The 26,861-nt window shown below is 35.3% G+C and overlaps 1 protein-coding gene across 15 annotated transcripts in view; it reads right to left on the bottom strand.

Annotated features, from left to right (window-relative positions):
• The window catches only part of RBM26 (RNA binding motif protein 26), an 85,642-nt gene that overhangs the window by 28,204 nt on the left and 30,577 nt on the right, over nt 1-26,861 (bottom strand). For 3 of the 15 annotated variants that reach the window (XM_044249938.1, XM_044249930.1, XM_044249927.1), the window contains exons 2-14: nt 25,991-26,109; nt 25,223-25,359; nt 21,763-21,851; nt 20,668-20,885; nt 18,692-18,952; nt 17,721-17,960; nt 17,130-17,300; nt 16,605-16,760; nt 10,753-10,864; nt 9,500-9,659; nt 7,247-7,411; nt 6,479-6,610; nt 5,199-5,270 (exon numbers count right to left, since the gene is read on the bottom strand). In XM_044249938.1, coding sequence (XP_044105873.1) covers nt 5,199-5,270; nt 6,479-6,610; nt 7,247-7,411; nt 9,500-9,659; nt 10,753-10,864; nt 16,605-16,760; nt 17,130-17,300; nt 17,721-17,960; nt 18,692-18,952; nt 20,668-20,885; nt 21,763-21,851; nt 25,223-25,359; nt 25,991-26,109 — 2,032 coding nt within the window. The remainder of the gene's footprint in view (nt 1-5,198; nt 5,271-6,478; nt 6,611-7,246; nt 7,412-9,499; nt 9,660-10,752; nt 10,865-16,604; nt 16,761-17,129; nt 17,301-17,720; nt 17,961-18,691; nt 18,953-20,667; nt 20,886-21,762; nt 21,852-25,222; nt 25,360-25,990; nt 26,110-26,861) is intronic. The other 12 variants (XM_044249933.1, XM_044249932.1, XM_044249931.1 and 9 more) reach the window with 10 other exon arrangements.

A 26,861-nucleotide genomic window follows, 5' to 3' on the forward strand; every position in this document is an offset into this window, starting at 1 on the left:
AACACAAGATAATGTGCTCAAAACAGTCTGAGTGTCTCATAAACTGTTTCCTTCATGAGCGTGCGATAAAGAGTTGAAAAGTTGTGACCAAAAAGATTTTTATACTCAAATAAGTTGGAAATAATACAAACCTACTTTCTAGTTTCAAGATGCATTTTACCATAAAAGCTGTGAGAAGGCCTGAACTAAAGAAACCCATGTAACTTGTTTAATTTGGCATTTCTCCAATTTCAGTGAGAAGGGAACACTCCTTTTCAAAGTATACTTGTTAACATCTGATATCAGACTAAGGAATACTGATTCGAAGTGAATAAAAGTGTATGACAAAAATGAGAAGACTCCTTTACTCCTAAAAGCATCCCACCTCCTTGTTTTATCCAGAAACCGCCTTCTATTCTCTCTACACAGAACATCAGCTGGCATATTTCACTGAGTTCAAGACATCACTACGAAACACATTATCACAATGTACCCCTACTAAAGACAAATATGTTGCCAATTATAGCCGCAAACAGATAAGATGTAGCCTAATTCAGAGGTGTTAAAAGGTGAAAATAAAATGTCTTATAAACAATGAACTATATGATCACAAAAACTGCTCACTATTTGAATCTATTTGGTTCTAGAGTTTAGACAGTAAGAGTATGAATAGCAAGGGATATCTGTATTTTCAAAAGACAAAGATGGAGTTGTGATAAAAGAGAAGAAAATCTGTTAAGAATAAAACCAGTGGAAGGACACGACAAATCCAAAAGAACAGAAGGTGCTACAACTTCTAAGAACAAAGTCAAAGCACAGGTGGTGGCTTTTCAAACAATCACACCTTCTCTATTTTCCAAATGGGTTTCTGCCTGCGCTGTATTTTGTTATCTATTGACCTTACTGCATTCACCTAGTAATTCCAAAGGTTGGTGAATTCCTTTGGATTTTTCACATATATGATGTCATCTGTGAGTAAATATAGTTTTGTTTCTTCTTTTGCCATCTTTTCACCATTTATTTCACTTTCTCGCCTTACTATACTGATTAGGCCCTACACTTAAAAAAGTGATGATTTCAAGAAGAGATCTTGTTCCTGATCTCAAGAAGAAAATCATTCAATATTCCACTATTCAGTATTTTAGCTCTAGAGGTTTTATGAAGATAAAGTTTATCAAATTTAAAAAATTTCTGTTCTTATTTTGTGTCCTATTTTTTGTGACTAAGTAATAAATTTCATCATGTGCTTTTTCTACTGAAATAGTCATAGGAGGTTCTTCCTACTCTTCTCCCCCTTATTCTGTTAATGTGGTAAATTAAGTGGATTTTCAAATGTTAACTCAATCTTGCATTTCTGGAATAAATTCTACCTGGCCAGCAAGTATTTTCTTTCTTCTTATCACTGAGAACCTACTAATATTTAGCTTAGGATTTTTAGGTATACATTCATGAGCTATTGCTTATAATTTTCCTTTATTGTAATATATTTGTTAGGTTTGGTGTCAAAGGTTTGTTGAATTCAAAAAGTGAGCTGAAAAGTATCATATATGCTTTGTTATTAAAATGTACATCACTACTACCTCTCACTTTCCAAGACAAAAGTCAATTTCTTAACAAGTTACAATCCAGTAACACCTCTTTACCTTATTTCCTATGTAAAATATTATCAGACATAGCTACTATTAATTCTTGTAAATAAGAAGAAAAACAGGGGCGCCTGGGTGGCTCAGTGGGTTAAGCCGCTGCCTTCAGCTCAGGTCATGATCTCAGGGTCCTGGGATGTAGCCCGCATTGGGCTCTCTGCTAGGCAGGGAGCCTGCTTCCTCCTCCCTCTTTTTCTCTCTCCCTCTGCCTACCTCTCTACTTGTGATCTGTCAAATAAATAAATAAAATCTTAAAAAAAAAAAACTTGGTAATAATTGACTAAATAATCCAGGTAATAATCCTGAGAGAGATCAATGCATTTAAAAAAAATCAGGGGTACCTGGGTGGCTCAGCCATTGAGCACTGGCCTTCGGCTCAGGTCATGATCCCAGAGTTATGGGATCGAACCCTGCATCAGGCTCCCTGCTCAGCAGGAAGCCTGCTTCTCTCTCTCCCACTCCCCCTGTTTGTGTTCCCTCTCTTACTATCTCTCTTTCTGTCAAAAAAATAAATAAATAAAATCTTAAAAAAAAAAAAATAGTAACAGTTACGAAAAGAAACTCATAAATTCCTTAACTGTTATATTTAAAAATTACTCAACAAATGAAAATTTAAAAATCAGAGGGTTACTTAGATGGCTGCATTTTTTAGTTAAGGAAACAGAGACTAAGCTTTGTTCAGGATCATACCTAATGTCAGCTGTTAACTCAACAGCTGAAGTCTCCAAATGACTCGCAATGTTCCTTCAGTATACCACATAATTTCCCTTTTAAAAGTCCCATGGTGCATATGTTAACATATCATATTGCAAAGAGACAAAGATACATATTTTTAGATTTAAAAAAGGTCGGGGGGAGGGGGGAGAGAAAGAAACTATTGCTAAGCTGCTAAGAACAATAACATCCTATACCTGAAACTGATAATGATACACAAACCTTAAATATTCATGTAATTAATCATTTTACTTTCTTAGTTAAGAAGGGTCTTAGGGAGATAATTTGGACAGTCTTAAGTCTTTCTGTAGACTAATCAAGGTGCTACACACAGATGCCACCTTTATTCTTAATAAATCACTGTATCTTGAGAAGTACTCAAACAACATTACACTGATCAGTCTTTCCAAATCATACCATTTAATAGCTACTGCAATGTCTTAAGATTTCGGTGTATAAATTAGGTTTTAAGTTTTCTCTTTCAACATAAAAATGGACTTTTAGAATAAAGAATCACTGAAGGGTTTACTCAGTGTTGTTCAGAGGAAGGGGAAATTTTTTATATTTGTATACTTACTTGCTTTCATAACGACAGAAGACACTGTATAGATACTAGTTTTGAGTATTTCCCAGCCTTCAATTTGATGATGGGAAACATTCTTCTATCCTTCCTAAGACTTCTCTGAATCACTAAGCTCTAAGGATTCTTCATCAAAAACCCCTATAGACTTGGGGAACGGGAACAACCAAGAATAAGCAAAAACAAAATGCTCTTCTATAAAGAAGTTCACTGAAGATGACTGAAAGTTACACACTTCTAAATAACTGCTTTCCTTAAAAGATTCTTTACAGTATTTCTTCATAAAAATACTACCATTAGTGATTTTTCAGTTAATGGTAACTCTATTACTAAATGTACACTATCAATTCCAAATCTTGTTTATCTCTTTTATCCTAAAGCTATATAAAACACATTAAAAAAAAAAAAGAAGCAAACATACCAGAAGAGTTCTGTAAAAGCTATAAATTTCAGAGTCTAAATCTTGACATAAACAGATGCTAAGTACAAAGTTTTTAGACCTCTCCAGAATTGGTCATTACTAAACAAAGTGTAACAGACTTATTTTCTTTATTCCTTAGTTACTTACTATCAAGGTGGATAAACCTAATCAAAGTAAATACTTAGATACTGCTAAAGTCAGTAGCATGGACTAAGATATAGACAAATACAGGGGGAAAAAAGGGAGGCATCATATGTGGAAAAAAATTAAAGATTTTACAGACTAGGGTAAAGAGATTTTTTCAAATCTTTAAAAGAATGACTAGAATTCACTTAGAGGAAAATGCACTCCAGGAAAATCACCACCAAAAAAAGAAAAAGAAAAAAGGCAGGAAAGAGTGAGAAATAATGAGCAGAAAAAGGCTTGCTAAGGTAAAAAGAAGATCCAACACAGAGACATAAGCCCCAAATAACTGAGATATGATACGCTACGAATCAAGCAGTTATGTAGCTGGGGAAATGGAAGTTCTTAACTTCTGTAAGAAGTTAACATTAAAATAAGTCTGGAGTACAGTGGTGGTAGTATAAACTACAGGAGGAGCATACGGCTAGGACACCACATCCAGATGCCAAGAAACTGAAGGTGGTGAAGAAAAAGAAGTGGATGACAAACACAAGTGAATGACTCTCAGGTTTTTAGACTGCACAACTTGGAAAATGGTGGTATAACTTCCAGAGTTGGAGTGAGGAGGAGAGGTTAATTTAGGTGGCAAATCATCATTTTTTAAGCATATTATGCCTGAAGTAATGTTGAGGTGCCCAAGATGAAAATCTGAAATACAGAATGAGATTCAAATTCAAATTTCTAGAATTGCCTTAGTTTAACGTGGCAAATAAGGAAGAGGATATACTGAAAAACCAGCGAGGAGAGGTTAGCCCTTTCATGGGATGCTCTATGTAACATATAAGAGTCAACTTTCTACATAATCTTAATAATGGAAAGAGCCATGGATATAAAATAGAGGAGACCCACATTCTAGTCCTGACTCAGTAATTCCTAGTTTATCCACTGGGCCTTACCTTCCTTCTAAGGTGAGGACACAGAAATGAGAAAAATGATCTAATCCTATTCTGTGATTCCATATATCAAATAAGACTAGAGACCAGAGCATTCGCTCATACCTAAATGGAAAAAATAAATAACACACCTACACAAAACTATGAAATAGGTCCATTTAATCAGTAATTACCCCATTGTTTAAAAAAAAATGACAAATGAAATTGTCAGGCTATGTACAATAGCTGTTAGTAATAAATAACAAATTTACATTTACATCATCCTTTCCAATTAAAAAATACTTTTAAATGAATCATTTTATTTAATCCTCACAAAACTCTGTGAGCAACACAAATTTACAATCATCATTTCACCAAGGAGGAAAAAGAATCGGAAAGGTTAAGAGCACTGCCCAGTATCATGCAGTTAGTAAGTGAAGAGCCAAAACTCAAACTCAGGTAAAATTTCTAATTTGTGGCCTTTTCCATTAGGCTGCAAGAGTTTTCAAATTAAAATGCACAATATCGCTAAAGAAAATACAGTAATAAAATGAGAAAATGAAAAGAAGGAAGCACATGAACATATAGTGAGAGGCAAATATTAAAATGCTGATGCAAAAGTAAAAAAAAAAAAGTAGGCAAATTTTTTTTTTTCAGCAGATGGAAAGCAAAAAGGTAGGAATAAGAGATACAGATACTATTAAGAAGCAAGAGTTTAGAACTATGAAAAAAATTAAAAAATTAAGATGCCACCTGAAAACATTTATGAAGCCAAGACAAACAGATCATGCTATTATTCTTCTTACCTTTTCAGTTGCTGAAACAGATGGCTTTGATACAAAACCCAACCTGTCCTTCACAGATAACTTAGTTACATTCTAAAAAAATTAAAATGGACATATTCAGTGTTTCCTCAAACATATAGGTCTGTTGGGATTTTGAACATTCTGATTCTACTAATATATACTAACTCGTTAAGTATACTGATGTTAATCACACAACCTGGGCCTTTTTCAAAGAGACAGAAAGAAAATGTGTGTGGAAAAACAAACAGTACGCAGTATTATGCACTCATAAAAAATCATGATGTAAAGTAAGGTTTCAACTAGGTATTTATTAAAGTCCCTCCACTAATACAGAATCATAAATTCTTAGAATCCTATGTTGACAAGTGTTCAAAAAGTGTGAACAATGTAAATATTAGATTTGAGAAACTAAAATATCTGCATGGTTCTTGAGCTTAAAAATAAAAGCCATTCTTTCCTAAAGTATGTTTCTATAGCCAAATACACTGTATCTGGCGATGATTTGAGATAACAGGATGGGGAATTATTATCACTGGGGTTTTTTTTTAGTAATTGAAAATTTATCAATTTCCGTTCCGCATGTTTCCATACAATCTCATTATCTGACTCTTCAGGAATTACCTAGAAGACGATTTTAAGAAAATAGCATCCTAACTATATCCTAATGCTTACACTGAACAACAAATGCTAAAGTATCTAGAGAAAAAGAAAGCTAAGTTTCAAAGACAGAGGGTGCAGAAACAAGAAACTGCCACTCAAGTGTGGAAGGCAGTGGGAAGGGAATGACATGTGGAGAAGAGAATCTGAAAGTCAGGAATGAGTGATGCAAAGTTCTGAGAACTATGTAAGTAACCTGAAACAGTATCATCAAGCATGCTAAAACCTGATGACTTAAGCCTTCCCTTCCCAAAAGCTTTTGGTGCAGTCTACTGTATCATCTTCTCTGGAATAGAAATGTAGTTAAGTAAAAGATGATGGGAAAAATAAGATTTAATATACTGAACTTCATTTTTCAGGCAGTTTTGCTTATAATTAATTCCTTCACAAAGTGAAAGGGAACTCAAGTATTAACTAGAGAGAAGAATTTAAAATTCAAATACTATAGGAAAAACAGAATGTGAAAATCTTATGCTAATGGTTAAGAAAATTTACAGGCAGAGTTCATATATGTACAGACTGTATTTCTGTATAAGATACACACAACTATAATTCGAATCACAAGGGACACTAATTTGCTGAGAACCTGCTATGAGACACACACAATAGGACTTTTCATTTACCTGAGGAAGGTCTGAACTGGCACTCTGTGCTTCTGCTGGTTCAATAGTATTTGAAGGTACTGGACCCAATCGCTCTTTAACTGACTGCTTCACAACAGGCAAAATGGGCTGCTGGACTAAGGGCTGCATTACCTCAGAATAAAAAAAAAATGTTAAACAAGAGGATCAGCTCATGAACATGTCAAGTAACCTCTGTTATTTGTTATTACACTGCCCATGCAGAAAGTTTTAAAAGTGCAGCTTATAATCAAAACCTGTCTTCCAAATTCCTTCACACACACATATATAGATGTTTTTCTTTGCATAAATTAACTTATTTATAAAGGAAATAATGAACAGGAGAAAATTCAATCGAGAAACAAACTGCTATAAAATCCTCCTGTAAGCAACTGATCTAACATTAGTGACTGATTCAGTGACTGAAAAAGAGAAAAGGGAAGGTGGGCGGGGGGGGAGGGAAGGATTTCCAAAATGAACACACAGTATGAGTTTCTGGAATATGTATAAGCTACCACATACTGATTGGCTCCTACCTACTAGGGACTTTTCTATATGCTTTTTATCTTATCATCCAATGATTCTCTAAACTAGGGACTAACTTCACAATAAAGAGAACAGGTTAGGGACATTAAATAAGTTCCTTCAGTCTTCACAGTTTTGGAGAATCTGAATTTAAGTCTGCCTGACTGCAGTACTCCTGCTCTTAAACACTATATGCTAAGAGCTTTCTGAGAAAAGCATTGAGTTTCACACAAATCTCTCTCTTACCTTTGGAGAAGTAGTTTGTAACTGCTGGGTACTTCCTTCTCTGTGCCAATAAACCTTAATAAAGCGATTGTTTAGTACTGCTTCTGTACTTGATATAGCTTTCTTTGCTTCTTCATATGTTGCAAATTGAATAAGGGCACCTTCAGGATCACCATTATAAGCAACCTAAGATTTAAAATATTAAGACCAGTGAATTCCAAAAGAATCCATTGTTTCATCCAATAAAATTCCTCAAGAGATGAAATTCTGGTCCTTCCAGGAAGTATTCTATCTTTACATCTAGATTATTTTTACATCTAGATTATTTTCTTTCTTACGTCTAGATTACGTCTAGATTACCACAGTTTACTTTCACTCCCAAAGAAATGTTAACTAAGGACTGTATAAAAAATGCAAACTGATACAGTAGTCAGACACTATGTTTTGCTCCTCAGTTTTGAAAATTTCCCTAAATTAATTTTACCAGGGCAGTTAAATTGCAAGAGGAAAAGAATATTCTGAAAACTTTTTTGTGTATACATCTAAATGTGGTAGATAAAATTGAATTGCTATAAAAAGATACTCAGAGATGTTCAAGATTACATTAACTGTGGAGTAATATGTATACCATGGGTCCGTATATTTTTTAATATATACGTATCTTTCGCGTGTGCTGATAAAGAAATACAAAAAACCTAGAATGATATATATTTTTAACAATAATAGGATTATGGGGATATATGGGGAAAGGAATGAGAAGTACACAAAGAGTTAAGGTGGAAACATTTCCTTTAAATTCTATATAAACTTCTATTGCCCCGGGGTGCCTGGGTGGCTCAGTGGGTTAAGCCTCTGCCTTCAGCTCAGGTCATGATCTCAGGTCCTGATCGAGTCCCACATCGGGCCCTCTGCTAGGCAGGGAGCCTGCTTCCTCCTCTCTCTCTCTCTCAGGGAGCCTGCTTCCTCCTCTCTCTCTCTCTCTGCACCTGCCTCTCTACCTACTTGTGATCTCTGTCAAATAAATAAAATCTCTGGGGGGGGGCGGGGAACAACTTCTATTGCCCCACACCAAGCAAGCATGCATTTTTCATGTTCTTTTTATATTATTTATTTATTTATTTTTAAAGATTTTATTTATTTATCTGACAGAGACCACAAGTAGGCGGAGGGAGAGGCAGGTAGAGGCGGCAGCGGGGGCAAGCAGGCTCTGCCGAGCAGGGAGGCCGATGCGGGGCTTGATCCCAAAGCCCTGGGATCATGACCTGAGCAGAAGGCAGAGGCTTTAACCCACTGAGCCACCCAGGTGCCCCTATATTATCTTTTAAATGTCAAAAAAGCAAAATTTTCCGAACAATCGACTTCAGTTGTACTCTCTAAAAGTTATTTTCATCAGGTTATGGGAAGTAATTATTTTAGTCGAAAAGAACACCATACATACTGGAAAAAAAGCCCAACATAATTACAGTATTTTTGACATATATAATGTTAACTCATACTAAATAATCTCATCTAAATCTTAAATACCCAACCCAAGGTCTAATTTTAGGTGAAGTCATATACAAATTACACTGATACTTAATCCTTAAGGATGTTCAAAAGTGACAGAGGAAAAAGTAAATATTTGAACTAATTAAGTATTCCTTAATTAGCTGATATTTGGGTCCCCCCAAAGTTAACGTTTAAGTACTTCCTGATATACGAGCAGCAGAAACATCCTGACTAAAGCATTCTGTTGTAATGCTTCAGAGAAACTGAGGAACACTATTAAAGATTAGATATTCCTGGGCACCTGGGTGGCTCAGTCGATTAAGCATCTGCCTTTGGCTCAGGTCATGATCCCAGCTTCCTGGGATCGAGCCCCACGGTGGGGTCTCCTCTCAGCGGGAGCCTGCTTCTCCCTCTCCCTGCCACTCTCCCTGCTTGTACTCTGTGTCAAATAAATAAATAAAGTCTTTTTAAAAACTAAAAAATAATTTTAAAAAGATTGGATTTTTCTACTCTAATTATTTAAAGTTTGCTATAATTTTGTAATAACTTCTATTAGGTAGAAAGTATATAATATGATCAATCAAAACTCCTTGCCTTCTGAGAGCAAAAAACTTACTCAAAATCACACATTGTTTTAAAAATATAGTTTTGTATCATTCCAATTTTCCAAATTTAGAATGTCACCAAATTTTCCATATTCCTTTATAAAAGTATTTTTCTTAACTACATTAAAATCCCTCCCTAAATAATTAAGCAAAGACCACAGAATTACTGCATAGCTCTTACCTGTAAGTTAACCAAGGTTCCAAATCGACTAAAATGTTCATTAAGTTTGCTGATATTATTTAATTCTGGAGGAACTTTTCGAAGTTCAAGTTTGGTGTTTTCATTTCCAAACTGAACCTTCTTCTGGAAGCCCGGGCTGTTTGTTCTATTAAAATTTGGCCTGTAACAAAAAATCAAGTTGATTAATATATTTATTTATAAATCCTAACCCCTATCAAGCACAGATTAATAAGGTTTTACAATTTAAGTTCTATTGTTTTTTCAAAACTGAAATTACTGGTTGATAAAGAAATTTTCTTCCAAAAGCTGAAATTTCTTAATTACTACTGTACATATCTTTCACAGAAGCTAACTGAGAAGGCTTCTCCTATGCCATTTATTATGTCCCACTCGAATCCACACCCACTTAAGCAGGAAAAGTCCAGTGCTCTTTCAGTAAATTTGCATATACAATTTTTGTTGCACTTCTGCAAACGCTAGCTTACTGAAATGTATCCTATTCTAAAACAGTGATTAAAAACAAGGTATAACCGTCTCAACCACTTTCCACCTTAAAAAAAAAAGTCAAAACTGTAAACCATACATTTGGCACTTGAAAAATGTCCAAAACTGTGGCCCAGAGAGGTTACACACTTTCCTTACATCACAGAATTACAGGCAGAGCCAGAACTAGATAGTACCCATTACTAAATTATGCTAAAGCTCTGAAGTGTGATCCTCTCTCCTTCAACTTACAAATGTTATAAGAGAATCTTCACACGCACCCCAGCATTCTGGTTCTTTCAATGATCCTCTTTCTCTGAAGCCCTTCCCTGACAACTTTAATGACTATCCAGGCTCCCCAGCTCCCCAAAAGATCACTTTCCAGCTCTTAATAGGACTTGCCTACATGCTAAAGCCTCTTCCCAAACCTGACCCAACTTCCTTCTCGAATAGTGGTCTCATGACTATCCTTTCTATCGGTAGTTTTCACTGACATCTCTAAGTTAAGCAGTGTTTTTTTCTGGAGGTGGGGAAAGGAAGGAAGAGGAAAAATTGTGTCCTTGACTACCACAACACTTCCGTATGAAAACACCCTCCAAGTACCTATTAATTTACAAATATTTAGAAATCAATGTACACTATAGTGTGAGACTGCTTATAAAACAGAATGATATAAAGCTCATTTTGAAAGAGAATACTATACTGCCAAATAATACCCCAGTATGCTAAAAATCACTATACATTAAAACTTCTCAATCCTGCCAGCTTACTTATCAAACCAGGTCTTCTTTGTAGGAGCTCCAGGCTCCCCGGAACCAATGGTTCTTTTCCTTGATTCCGAATCCACTACTATTCTCATACTGCTTTTATTAGGAGGTTTTTCTATTTGAAAAGAAAAGAGAGCACAGATTAATATTTTCTGTTTATCACAGATACTTCCTTAAATGCATACTGAAAACAAAGTTCTGACTTCTTGTCCAAATATACATTTTTAAAAGAAACAGAAATAAATGCAGATTCAAATATAATAATCTAAAGGATTTTAACTTATTCTGAATTCACTTCATATCTAACTAAAGAAGACTCGGTAATTCTTACATGTGAAATTACACCACTTCTTTTCAAGGTAGCGGTGGGGGGGGATGGTAAAGGTAAAATCAATGTCACTGTTTTCATTGGCCATCACCCTCCCCGTAAATAAATGTACAAATACATCAGAAATGTAAGTTTCTGATTTACTTAAGGCTTTGAGTTCATAGTTTTGAAATCAAATGCACAACCTAAATTGAACATTTACTCAAATTTAAATTTATTCAAAATTTAACATTAACCCAATGACCTTCAAGAATTGATAACTTAAAAAAAAAGAACTGATACAGTTGTGATTGAAGTTGCCTATTTAAATATCAACACAGTAACACAAAGCACACTTGATTTAGAAAGGTATTCAAGATTGAAAGCACACTTGATTTAAAAAGGTATTCAAGACTGAACTGCAGTGTAAAAGAGCTGTACACATCTGCTACTTCCAACACTTTACATTTACTTAGTTGGAATGTGACAAACATAGGTACATTTAACCTGTTATTCTGAAACAATACTAAAGCTTAACACATGCAAACCTTAATCCACATAGAAAAATATAATTTTAAGATTCTTTTTAAAGATGGATAAATTGATTGCATATATCCTGTTCTTAATATTTCTAAACACAAAACTAACCAAAATAACTTAAGGTGTTCCAGCACAACCTCTTCGGGATGGCTACAACTCGATCTCCAGGCAGGAGATCACATCAATCTCTCCACCACACACTGAACTCTTGTCCAGAAGTCAGTGCTCAATTCCTAACTTGTTGGTTTTCTCTGGCCATCTAGTTCTCAAAATCCTACAGGTTTCTCAAAACTCAAAATTTGTACATACAAAGTACAAATTATCTTCGTATCAAATGTACTTTTAAATCTTTCTTAAGCATTTCTATTAATGAAACTACTATTTGATTTCTGAGTCTGCCCACATCCCTTCAATTCACCTTGCATATATTTCCTCTCATTTCTCACCGAAACAACCTTGGTCCAAACTTGCATTACTTTTCACCAAGTCTAATGTACTAACTGAATTTCTGCTTCTGGAGTTCCTTCCAGTAATTCGTCCCATATAAAGATCAGCAAAATCAGTGCCCCAGAGCTCTGCTGTTTTCCTTCATCTTCAACCTCTTCCTCTAAACTGGAACTTCCCATCAACATTTAGCAAGCTCAAATTACCCCATTTTTAAATAAAATCTCATAAAACTACTTCCCCTGCAGATACCACCTTCCTTTGCTCCCCACCCTCACAGCTATTTCCTAAGAGATGTTACACTTGCTAACCTGCTTCCCTACCACCCAATTCACTAATCCTCCAAAAACTGGCAGCAGTTCTCATTACTGCACTTAACTTTCTCATCCTGAATTTGCTGATGTCCTAACTTGTTGCTTAAGCTTATAAATATATCCCAGTCCTTCTCTTACTTGACCTCTTATCATAAAATGCTGTTGATCACTTCTTTTCCTATCTTCTTTGGATTTTTCAGTACTCCTCACTCCCTGCTTTTGTTTGTGCCTTCCTGACTTCATTTTCTCAGTGACCTACTTAAGCTCCCCCTTCTCTGCCCACAGCTTCAAATACTGGCGTTCTCCAAAGTTACTTACTTGCACTTTCCAATCTCGCTCTACACAATCACCTTAAGACATCTATTACCATGGCTTCATTCATCATTTTTAGTGATTCTCAAAGGGAAGAAAAGTATATCAGAAACACACGAGAAGAGCTTTCAGAACCCCTATCAGTCAGGCTTGCAGATTTGGATATGCCTCATTCCATCTCCCTATACCTCCCATAATTACTAACGGCACAGAAGAAAAGATTAAGAACTACTGCTTTACATGCTCATGATTAAAAATCTGTATTTTCTAAACCATCTCTCTCTTAAGAGACCTGACGTCCAGATCTTACTTCCAACTGGGTACTTCTCTTCAAACGCCCAGGACACAACAAATTAAACACTTCCAAAATTAAACTTATTTTCCTACCAAATCTGTCCATCCTCTCAATGATATTATCAGCTGCAAATTATCCAGAGCAGAAATCTAATGTATTCAATTTCAAGCTCTCCATTTCACCCATTCTAAGTCCCGCAATCCAATAATGTCATCAATTCCACTAAATTTAGATCTTTCATTTTCCACTATTAGTACCCTACCCCAGCTAGTATACTGTCATCTCTTTTTCTAGAATTCTTTAAATGCCCTTAACTGGTCTCATACCTCCCTCCATATATCTCACTCCCTCTGTTCCAGTCATCAAGTTTTTAGTTTCTCAAAAGTATTATGGAATGTAATTTCTTTACCTACCCCCTTTCTCTGGCTAAACCATCCTATGTTTCCACAGCAGATCAGGTGGAAACATCCACTATCTAACACTGGTGATATTCACAGTGCAAGCTGGCAGCTTCTTTGCTCAGTGGCACCTTCGCAAGACCAGTTCTACAACAGGATTTGTGGCCTTACTCTTGCCTCCCAACACGGTTCACTGACTTTCTTAAAGTTTTTGAGTTATCAAATATCCTTTTTTACTTTAATATGTTCTTTATCTGAAGGTTCACTAAGAAAAGCAGTGATATATTCTCCCCTACTCATTGTGATGTGTTTGTTCCAATTCATCTATATTCTCTGACTCAGATTGCCTTTCATTGTTACTTATTTAAGGAGTATTAAAAATGGAAATAAGTTCCTCTTGGTATTCAATTAGCAAATGAGTCTATTAGTTATACATACTGAGTTTTCCCCTACAGTATTCTTTTAATAAATTGTTTTTATGCTTAAAATTTTTAGCCCTGGTTTTGTTGACAGCAAAAGGAAAACCACCTAGCCCTTACTCCTACCTATATCCAGTCAAGGAACATCTATCAAATTCCCTACCTCCTTAGAGATCTGGAAAGGACAATTCTCAGAGCCTCTCAGGCACTTTTATTAGTAATTCTAAGGCATCAATGGGCCTAAATTTTTTCTTTTGTTTAATGATGATGATTCCCCATCAAGTTTAAACTATGGAACAATATAATTATCGCATAATAGCCTACAACAAATTTAAATTAAGTCTATCATCTATAGATAGTAAGAAATGTACACTAATTATGTAATAAATAATATAAAAACTTTTAATTATGTATCTGTCACCATCCAGGAAAATAAGTTTCAAACCAAATGGGCAAACGATGAAAACATTTTGCAGGGGGAGATGGGGGGAGAGGAGGAAGAAATAGAAAAGATGAGGAAATAAAAATATAGGTACTACTCAATTAAAATGGGGGTGCTAAATCAGTTCTGTGGTACATAAAAACAATGTTATTAGTGGAGAATATATTCCTAAACCACATGACAAAAATACTATGTGATATATATAAAGAACAGTACAAAAATAATCACTATATACAATGAATCTATAGGAAAAGGCATTCAAATTTCTAACCATACATACTAGACATTGCTCTCTCAATGGGGCCACTTCCCATAACTTGTAACTACACATGTAGAGCTGAAATTACCATAACTGCAATTTCTACATGGTAAGAGATTTATGTAAGGAACATGATCCCTCTTCCTTTTCTTGACCACCATCAAAAAAGTTTACCTGGCATTGGAATGAGTCTCATATTGATCTATAGAAGCATATATTTTTGCCACACCTAAGCAGCAAGGTAAGAAAGAGATGACTTCATGTAGGAGGTTCTAGTAAAAGCAAAGACTATAGGTATGATAAAAAGAAAGGTGCTAAGCAATGGCCAAAGAAGAATGGGGTTTTCTCTGAGCTAGGCAGGAGAGACTTGGGAGATGAAAAGCCACAATCTTAAGTGGCTTATAGTTTTCATTTATAAACAATCTTATCCCTTATATAAAACTCAAAAAAATTTTTTTCTTCTGTTGTTATTAATGATAGCTATTAGAATTCCTCAATGAGAATTTAAAAAGTGTGAGGGAAAAGTGATATCCACGTGAAATGCTTTCCTGTAAAATCAAAGATGATATAAATTAAATTGTTATAAATTATGATGTTCCTCATACCTCTGTAACAAAGTCCCCTGAACACTCAAGAATGATCAAAGAATTTGATCATTTCGATGAACAAATAAAAAAATGCAAAGTATAAGTATTCACAAGTTTACTAAACCACATTAGGCACTACCATTCAACAAGTTGCAGTTTTATTCATAATTGATGAGGCATCAATCATGATCTTTTTTTTTTTTGGTTACTAGGAAAAAAAAAAGCCAAGACTACAAAGAAAATGGGATTTAAAAGTTAGTTGAAGTAGTTAGGGAAAAAAATATATTTTATTGGCCTACATACATTGTCCATTATGGATGACAACCCCTCACTTCCTGTTATCTGTAGCCAACGCTCCCTCTTTCAAATTAATGTGACCTTTCTCCTTTCCTCTAAACCTATCAGTTTGTACTTCTAGCAGAGCAGTTTTGCTGCCCCAGCTTGTGACTTCCTCATCTAAACTCCTACCTTCTTTTCTCATTTAGAAATTTTATCAAAAAGTCTGTCCCCTCTAAGAAAATTTTAAAAGCTGATAAGTCACTTCCTAAAACATAATTCCTTTTGATTAAAATATTATGATCAAACCAGTAACCAATTCTTCTATGTAAAATATGTATCAAGCACAAGTTTGTAGAAGCTTATAAAGCTTACTTCATTATCCAATCTACAAAAAATATCTTCAGGAACTAAAGCATTTCTCGATCTGAAGGCCCCTGAGATCACCACCCAGCCAAAGGCAGATGCTTAACTGACTGAGCTACCCAGCACCCCTAAATCATTACTTTCAAGAGCGCAAGACTACAAATAACAGAGGTGCCTGAGTGGCGCAGTTAAATGTCTGACTCTCCATTTCTCTTGATTTAAGCTCAGGTCATGATCTCAGGGTTGTGATATCAAGCTCCCTATAAGGCTCCATGCTGGGCGTGGAGTCTGCTTAATATTCACTCTCTCCCTCTCTGCCCCTCCCTCCCCTAAATAAATAAAATAAATCGTTAAAAGAAAGACTGCAAATGATACAAAATAACCCCTCAAAAAGCTACCTGAAAAAATATGTATTTTGGGAGCACCTGGTTGGCTCAGTCGATTAAGCATCTGCCTTCGGCTCAGGTCATGATCACAGGGCCCTGGGACTGAGCTCTGAGTCAGGCTCCCTGCACAGTGGGGAATCTGTTTCTCCCTCTGCCTCTGCCTCTGCCTCTGCCTCTGCCTCATCCTCTTCCCAGCTTGTGCCTTCTCACTCGCACGCACTCACTCTCTCAAATAAATACAGTCTTAAAGAATTTTTTAAAAGATTTATTCTCCTTTAAAAAAAAAGAACTTTCAGGAAATTCCTTTCCCCTCCAGTGATGGAATAAAGTGTCACCAGTAACACAAATAGAAAACTACACATTACCTTTTCTCTTAAGAAAGACCAAAGGATCAGAGGAATAAACTTAATCACCATCCCTTATTCAACCCCAATAAATGCAGGACCATATTCTTTATAAATGTTTGCCACTCTTGATATGAAAATAAGAAGAAAATATTAATCATAGTACCTCTGGGTGGCAAATCCATATCCCCTGATGTTAGTCCTATCAAGTTAGGCCTTTGTGCGTGCACTCTGTGTCTATACATAGGTCTGGAAGTGTTTGTTATGCTTGGGGCTTCAGGATTGTAGCCATCTGTGTCATATGTATCTGGTAATACAAAAACTGTAATTAAAAAACAATTATAAAACACCACTTGGTAATTTTTTAATATTGATAAAAGAAAAAGTAAATTATATAACATTACTAATACAGAGCTAACATGCTACATGTATTAAAAAGAAAATTTCATTTTATAAAAATAAAAAGTTAAATATACATATATACACACATACATAAAACTTAGTCTTTTGGAAATCCAAGGGACTTATATTTAATATACAATCCCATGCCTACATTTTATTCTATATGATTTTACTAAGAAAAATAAACCTAATAGAGCTAGTCACTCTCTAGACATTTTTAAATTCCTTATCTAAAACTCTGCTCTAAACCCTCACTACATTATGAATATAAAGAGGGGCAAAACTGCACCTGCAGTAAAAAGAGAGGGTGGAGCAGGAGGAGGCTGGTGATGAATGCCAGTTGTTACTACAGTAGGAACAGAACTGGTTGCAGAGTTTGGGGGAGCATCCATGCCAGATGGCTGCAAAGGAGGAAGTGGAGGTGGTGGTCCTGTCAAAACCAAAGAATAAGAAATATCATCTGAAAGCAAACAAATAAAATAAGTTATTGTATATCCAAACATGATATTCTCATTTATCAGCAAAATTATAGTATCTATAAACTCAAATTCTTATAACTATATTAGTTTTCTAGGGTAAAATATCCTTTTACTGTATTCCAAAATAGGTTTGTCTTAAGCTATAAAGAACTCCGGAGAGCTGGGACTCGTTGGGGATGTGCTAAGTCAGGGCCCCTCCAAACCACAGTAAACCATAGGTTTGGCAACACCCGCAAAGTGCAGGTATATTCTAAATAAGAGTACTTTGCCCTTGGTTTCTAGCAGGAATCTTCAGGATTATTTCAGGTATTTTTAACAAAAGCAAGCATCAAACTATTAACTTCTAAAAAGGCTATGAATGGACAGATAATGGGTACTGACAAACAAACATATTTACTTACCTGTGACGGGTGGTAGACTGGGTGGCAAAGGGCCTGGCGGAGGCACTGGGGGTCTCAGATTCACAGGTGGAGGTGTAAGAATTGGTGGAGGTGGGGGAAGTCCAGGAGGAGGTGGTCCTTCAACAACTGGCGGCTGTGCTGGGAAAGGCAGCATGCCAGGAAGATTCACATCTTCTACAACTACAGGGTCACTTCCATGGTCAAAAGGGCACATGTCTCCTCTCATACAGAAACCCTTTTCTGTAAGCAAGAATAATTAGAAACATGGTTTACAAAGGTAAGATATTTAAAAAGAAGAATATTTTTAATATTGGGCCAGTATAACTAACCATAACACAAGAGCTAATTTCCAGTAACATAAAATACTTACGATGTAAATATAGCTAACAAACACATTAAAAAATATATCCACAAATTAAAATGAGTATACCTAGCTAGAAAGCGGGCATAAAACTTTTACATACTCTCTGTCATTAGAAGCAATTCCTTTATTTATTTTTCATTTCCTTTATTTAAATTTCACTTAAAACTCTGAGAATAATGCAACTATAACTTTAGTACAATTTACAAAGCTTTTACAGTAAAACTTTGAGTCTTCATTTATAAAATTCTTATAGGTGATATTCACATTTCTAGGTTCTAATTACATGCCAATAACCATTTATTTCTAAAAAAGTGAATTTTGTCAAGAATGTTTCAGTAGCAGGATTCCCAGATAACAACTCAGTAAATACTACTCTTGTTTGATAAACTCCAAAAATATATTAATGTGTAAAGAAGCAGTGTCTTTAGACTGATATACAATAGTCAGTAGTGACTAACAAAGGTTTAAATAATACTGAAGAATTCAAGAAGTGCCTAAGACTAACTTACCACCATTAACTGGGCTGTCCATGAATAACTGTGCAACCTAAACTTACAGAATTTACTGGAAATACTAATTCAGTACTTCAGGAAACATAAAGACTTACCATCATAGTCTCTACACCGTTTCTTTGGCATTGGTGGTCTTACATAGGAGTTATGGTCCACTTGGTCCTCATGAAATTCAGACCAACTTTCGGTAGTGTTATTGCCATGATGAGTAGGAGCAATTACTGTAATAGTGCTGCTCAAAGTAGGTACAGGATAGTGACCAGACGAAATATTTGGTACCGAAGAGACAGGAGTATAATTGTTTTCTAGTGGATCTGTTCTATCCAGGTCATATTTAGGTTTTACTAGATCCCTTTCTGCAACAAAATATAAATAACTTATGAAACTATATAAAAAAGTCAAAGATATACAAAACAGTGGTATTTTTGCTAAACACAGAGAAAATGTCCACATTGTACACAAGCCTCCTTTTCTTTAAAAACTACTAAATGAATACACAATGTTCCAAGATAAGCTAATTTTTTTTTTCAATATGACCTGAAGTATAAAATCGCACAAAATTTGCTGTACTTAATGAGCTTTTTCTCCTTGGAGTGCTGTTTACAGAAAAGAGATTTTTTATTTTCTTCAGTGCAATCTTAGTATGCGTAACTTCAGCCCGCAAAACAAAATATACAGTGAAGTACGGTTATTTTTTCTGTGATGAACATTTGAGTTGTAATTCACCTAAAGATCCCAGCATGCGTTTTTAAATAAATATAATACACTATTAATAGTATTAGTAGTGAAAAACTATTTATTGAAGATGGAAACAGATGAGCCAAGAGAAAGGAAAAGGAGTTCACACTAAACATGAAAAAAAAACCATTAACTGGGCTATGTATGGTCCCAAGGAGAAAAGGAATTAAGGAGATTAGTTAAGTGAAGCCATGTGCAGAAAAGACCTAGTATACCTAGATCACAGAAAGGGAAAATGCCAGGGCAACAGTAAAAGTATAAAGCATATAAAAGGCCATAAACAGTATTTCCCAAAGACTAAAGGTGACTATACAGTAAAGGCCAAAAGAGTAGCAAAAATCTAAGTTTGAGTAAAGGTGTTTTACTTGAAAGTGTTTTAGTTGTTTTATTGCCTCCAGTATCTTCCTTTCAGTAACACATACTGGAAAATAAAATGTTGGAAATGACATGCTCCTGCAAATATATTCACCTGAAATGAGACTTTTAACTGTTTTCCTGATTTTAAAATATAACTCTTATATAATAAACTGAACATATTTATACAATTTAATGAATTTTATCTATGTATATGAAACCAAACATAACCAAAATTATATACATAGATATTCATCACCCCCCAAAATATCCTTGCACTACTTGATAATTCTCCGCCCTTTACTCCATCCCAGGCAACCAATGATTTGTTTCCTGTCACCAGAGATTAGTTTGTATTTTCTAAAACTTTATATGCATGTATATTCTCTTTTTTCTGGCTTCTTTCACTCAGCATTATTATTTTGAGATTCATCCTTTTGTGACATATACCAAAAGTTACATTCTTTTCTTCCACTGTATGGATCCACCAGTTTACCCACTCACATGACATCTGGGTTGTTTCTAGTTTCTGTCTATTTCAAAGGAAGGTACCATGATCATTTGCGTACAGTCTTTGTGTGGAAATACACTTTTGTTTCTCTTAAGTAAATAGGTTGGAGTTGGGATGGTTGGGTCATTTGGTAGGTGTAGATTTCAATTTAAGATACTGTGAAAGTGTTTTCCAGAGAATTTCAGTTTACCTCTATCCTTACCAGTATTAGATAAAGTCAGCCTTTTTACTTTTAGTCATTATAATGGGCATGCAGTGGTGATTCACTGTGGTTTTAATCAGCATTAAATAAAATTTTTAAAGGAATTTTTTAAAAAACATTCACTTAGACCACAAAATACATCAAAAAAAAATAGAAAAATGAAGACAACGCTGACAAAAATTAAAACCATTTTTAAAATCCTCAAATATAGCTCATTCACAAGAGAAGAATGCTAATCAGAACACACACATATGTGGATTATTTACCCCGGCTTCGTGTTCTGCTTCTGCTTCTAGTCCTGCTTCTATCCCTATCCCGGTCACGAAGCCTCTCTTTACTCCAGCTTCGACTCCGACTCCTGCTATAACTGCGACTTCGGCCTCGTCTTCTATTGTACCGGTCTCTATATGAATCTCTTCGAGGAGGGTTTCGATCATAATCTCTTTTGCGAGAACGATCATCTTTTTTCCTCTCATCACGACTTCTAAAGAAATAAATGATCACTTTTAGGAAAATAATTAAGTGGATACAGAAAAAACTCATTAAATGCAAAAGTCACTTTTAATTCCTGTAAACATCATGATTCTTTATTCCACCACATATTTAGGAACTAAAATTGAAAAACTGAACATTATCTGCTTAAGAACTCTAAAACCCCTTTAAAGGGAAAAAACTGTCAAAGTCTCAATCTTCACCCTTATACACAAAGACATCTAAATATTTAGGATCAGTACATGTCATCTCCTAGCACACGGTGTCCTGTACACACATAACCTCATACTTAAAAGCATGTGGCCCACCTATTGCCCACACTAAATGCTTCTGAAATCTTAATGGGAAAAATAACTTATTCACACTAAAGGGAAACTTCATGCAAAAAAGTTTTCACATTAAGATTTCACTGGAGGGACGCCTGAGTGGCTCAGTTGGTTAAGCAGCTGCCTTAGGCTCAGGTCATGATCCCAGCGTCCTGGGATTGAGTCCCACATCGGGCTCCTTGCTCGGCGGGGAGCCTGTTTCTCCCTCTGCATCTGCCTGCCGGTCTGTCTGCCTGTGCTCGCTCTCCCCCCCCCCCTCTGATAAATAAATAAAATCTTAAAAAAAAAAAAAAAAAGATTTCACTGGAATTTGAAGTTAGAAATAAATACCATAATAATTTTTTTAAGCACTATTCCAGATCTCACTTCCAGGACCTACGAATCTGACGTAGATAGTCTTTGTAAGAAAGGAACTGAGTTACAGTTTCCTAGGCCAACAGAGTAGATATTACCTGCCCCTAAGTGAAAGACAATCAAATCTAAGCATTCATATAAAAGATATCCAATTTCTAAACACTGAACATGGTTCAATCAATCAATCACCTATTTTCTCTGTATCGGGAACTTGACTGGGGAGGACTATGATTTAGCCTTCTGGAAAACTTCTTCTCTCGCTCTTCCTCCTTTGTGATCTGATATACAAAGAAAAATATGCATTAAGTTTAGCAAATTATTCCTTGCCATGTTACTATTTCAATGATTTAATTGACATTAAAATACAGTCATGAAATTATTCTTTTCTAAAAGCATTAAAAAAAATTTCTCTTCTAAGTACAATCACTTAATTTAACCCCAGAAGAAAGGCTTGCTGAAAGTTAAAGTGAATGCTAAAGAAACCCAGAAATGTTTATCTTAGAGAATAATGGTGGGAAAACAATTAGGCCAATGTCCTCATTTTAACATTATTAGTAAAAAGTCAATTTTAATTCTTTCAAAATTCCAACACACACTCTTGTTTTGGTTCCACAGATTTGGCCTGGCACCAAACACATTAGGAAATATAGCAGAATGCATTAGAACTAACCAAGTCAGAAAAAGAGATATAAGAGAAAATGATACATAAGATCAAACAGCTCTCCAGTTCTCAGCAGTATGGCAGCTATATATTCCTCTTTCCTACAAGGGGCCTCCATTCGTATTCTATTATTAATAGAAAGCAGCCCTGGAAAACATTCCCTTTAGGGGCACCTGGGTGGCTCAGTGGGTTAAGCCTCTGTCTTCAGCTCAGGTCATGGTCCCAGGGTCCTGGGATCGAGCCCCACATGGGGTTCTCTGCTCAGCGGGGAGCCTGCTTCTCCCTGCCTCTCTGCCTACTTGTGATCTCTCTCTCTATGGCAAATAAATAAATAAAATCTTTAAAAAAAAAAAAAAAATTCCCTTTATCAGTGCTACTTTTCTGAGGCCAGAATTTTCCATGCTATACTGTCCAGAACACTGGTTATATAGAACATTAACAGGTGTTACTAGAAAAAAAAAGATTTAGAGGATAAACAAATACAGGAAATACTGAACATGTGGCTTCTGTAAATACAACTCAAGATTTTGCACTTTTAATAAGAACTCTAAGACAATCTGATGCAGGCAGTCTGCAGGATAATATAACAGTGTCCCAGTTCATGCCAGCTGTTCCAATACCCCTCTGGGTAAAAGCCTCTTACTGTCAGAAGTGTCCAATGTTGGGTGATAAATTAAATGGAAATCCTATCAATAGGCCAAAATCTGAGAAGCACTGCTTAAAAACCTTTTTTTTTTTTAAGTCTTTTTGTTCTTATAAATACTTTCATTCTCCTTCTCCCACCCATTTCGACCCTTTCCCACCCAAAAAAAAACAAATAAAACAGGGTACAATGCACCTTTTCCCTTCTACTTGCTTCAACACCCACTCGCGAGTAATTTATGTTGAGAGATCATCATATTCCACAGTACATGCTCAACTGGGAACTTTTACTATACCCACGGTATTTTAAATCCAGGTTGTCATCTGACATTTTGACAGTTCTGAAAGATCAGGGATAAATATCCTTCACAATTGGTCAAGAAAACTGTGGAGAAATATTATTATGTCAATAGACGTAGGACTAAGGTTTTTGCCACTAACTCATTTTGGGGATAGACTTCTTACTGCTTCTCAAATCAAGAGAAGACTGCTTAAGATTATGTAAGAATTAAAATATGATTTGCAACAGCAAAAATCTAGAACTAACCCACCAAACTTCCTTTGGTGAGCAAAACTTAAATCACTCATTGTGCATCTCTATGTGGTATAAGCAGTGTGCCGGCACGGCAGCCACTCTTCCTTTCTTCCTTATTAACAGAAAAGAGCCCCGACTGTTAGGTATGAAATACACACAAAATTATTTCTGGTTTTCCCTTACACAGAGAAGTAACAGAAGTGTTTTATGTGCACGTCTGTGTAACTATATACATGTACATGTGTGTAGATATGTTCAGATACAGAAATAAAAATACATTTGAGAATTACTATGTAAAGTTATACATATATTTATATTATTACATAATAAACATTACTTACATAATCTGTAAAGAAAAAAAAGAGTATGAGGGGAAAAAACCCAATCACATCTTCCATCACACAACAATCTCTCAACAGTAATAGAAACTGCCATTTATTGAGAACATACTATGTGCTACACACTACACCAAGTGCTTTAGAGACAACATTTTATTATTCCTCAAAAAAACCCTATATATTTCCATTTCACAGCTAAGCAAACTAAGGCTTGGAAAAGTAACATTTTCAAGCTCATAAAGCACTGACTGATAAAGCAAAAATTTAACCATAGATTTATTTGACCTAAAGCAAGACTAACTGCAGAAATATATCAGCTTATCAATTAGTTATACTCGAATTTACAATCTTTAAACATCAAATTGAGAAGACCTGAATTTTTATGATTATTCAGCAAGAATGGCAATCTTGTATAAAAGGTAAACTCTTCAAAATCTCTTAAAGGATGAAGTCATGCCCACTGCCCTGTCTTTATACATGACTACCTTAAAAACAGTCCCCTACAGGGGAGGGGGGTTGGGAGAAGGGGGGTAGGGTTATGGACATTGGGGAGGGTATGTGCTTTTGGGTAAATTGGAAGGGGTGGTGAACCATGAGAGACTATGGACTCTGAAAAACAATCTGAGGGGTTTGAAGTCGCGGGGGGGTGGGAGGTTGGGGTACCAGGTGGTGGGTATTATAGAGGGCACGGCTTGCATGGAGCACTGGGTGTGGTGAAAAAATAATGAATACTGTTTTTCTGAAAATAAATAAATTGGAAAAAAAAATTAAAAAAAAAAAAAAACCAGTCCCCTACAAAATGCAGGCAGGACAGAGCAAATTGATCTAATGTTAATCTAATTATTTTCACAGAACACAGATAATGAAAGTCCACAGATATAAGATACTATGCAGAAAACAGTTAAAAAGCAAGCCTGAGACTGTTGTCTTTAGAAAGGCCTGCTTCTTATAAGGTAGGCTCAAGGCTAGTATCTGTGAACTTTGATTTCTGAAGAGTTCCCATCATTCCCTGATAATAATAGCTCACCATATGCCTGAATTGTTTTGTCACTGATATGGCTCTAAGCTGAACACATGCTTTCCTCCGGGGAAATCACAATTTTAGTACATAGTAGGCAGAAGGTGCATCTGTGACCAGCCTCAAATAAAAACCCTGGACACTGAGTCTCTAATGAGCTTCCTCTATGTTCAAATGTGTTGAAACTACTTGTTACGTGCATCCTTTGTGACTCTCCTAGGAGAAGTCTCTGGAAGCTTACGTCTGTTTTCCCCCAGACTGTGCAACACCTACTTTTTCTTTCGCTGATTTTGATGTAATTAGTCATAGCCATGAGTATGACTAAGTGCTAAGTTCTATGACTGCTCCTAGGGATTATCCTGAGGATCCTTGACACAAATACAGAAATTAAAACTCAGTTTAATGATTCCTTATATTTTTAAAGAACATCTAAGGTTTAACACACAAATCCTTACCTCTTCTTTTTTAATATCTTTTTCTTGGTGCTGAAAAAATTCTACCTTTAAGCTTCCTGATGATGGCTGCTCTGGAGGAGGTAGGTAACTCTTTGTATTCACAGCATCAAAAAGCTTTTCCACAAATATCTGTGTCTCTAAAAACAAAAACCAAGACAAAAAAAAAATGCAGATTAAAGACACTTGCTAAGATTGAATTGTCCTCTTCTACACATCAGAGTTCAATATGATGAAGTATACACTGACTTTTATAACTCTCAAATATACTACTAAGACCAACAGCTTCCCAACCAGTGAGTCATGACACAAATCTTACGGTAATATTAATCCATTCAAATTCAGGGTAGTGGAACTACGATGGCCAGAGCTTCTGGGCCAGTCACTTCCAGCCATTACTAGACTCTGACCCTGCACCCAGAGTACTGAACATAAATATTATTATTATCTAGACAGTAGCAAAATGAAAAAAGTTAGAAGCAGTATCAAGCTAACATTCCAAGTAGTTTCTTAAGCAACACGATCTTTAAATAAACAAGCATTCATTTACTTAATCTTTTAAGGAAAAATACCAGCTTGCTTTAAGAAAGAGAATAAAGATATTAATGAAAAAGGTTTTCATTATAAATAAGCTAATCAGTAATAATACTGTTTATTCAACTTTGTTACAATTAGAGTCTATTCTCTTATTGAGTTCTTTTAATATTATGATAAATCTTGCTTTAAAAGATTTATTAAAATAAACTAGTATTTTTAAACTAAAGATGTTACCTTTTTGAAGAAATACATCCAGTTGATCAATACATAATGCCTTTAACTCTTTCTCACTTTTGTCTTTCTTTACCAAAGCGAGAACATATTTCGCTAGGGCTGATGGATCTGCATCACAACTGAAGAAAAAAAAGCAATATTGAAGGAAATTTAGCCATAAACAATTGCACATTCTAAAAATTCCAGTTACAGACTTAGTAGATATGATAAACAATTAAGTGGATTAATACATGTAAAAAGCAGCTACCCATGGAAGGCAATAAAGAAATGTTAAGTTCTCCCTTATAGTAATATATTTTATATTACATACATAGCCACTACCCTGTATCCTTCCACATTTGTACTAATATATGTATTAAACTCAGTAGGCTTTATTATTACTAAAAGAGAAGCTATAACACAGTACCATCAAAAACTATTAGCATGGAAAGAATAAAAATACAAAAAGCGCCCTTGTCTTACCTCCACCCCAAGTACTAGCTAGAAAACCCAGACAGAGAGGGCACTAAAAGAAAACCTGAAAACATACTACAGGTTTAGAAACAGACCCAAATAAGTAAATGTATGAATTTTGATTTTATAAAGGTGGCATCCAAGTCAACGAACAAGGGATGAATTACACAATAAATGATACTGAGACAAGTTGATAGTTATCTATTTAATAACTAAGTTGGTTCCATAACTGATTCCATACAGCATAATAAATCTAAAACTGAAAAACATGAAACCACTCAAGTATTAGGGAAAAAAACAAAGTTATTTTATAACTTTGGAGTAATGAAGATTTTCTGAGTAATGACAGAAATCTGTAAGAATAATTTGATCACACACACACAAAAGGCAAAAACTTTGGAATGAAAGAGTCAAAAGA

Source organism: Neovison vison, chromosome 5, assembly GCF_020171115.1.
Source record: "Neovison vison isolate M4711 chromosome 5, ASM_NN_V1, whole genome shotgun sequence".
Lineage (NCBI taxonomy): Eukaryota > Metazoa > Chordata > Mammalia > Carnivora > Mustelidae > Neogale > Neogale vison.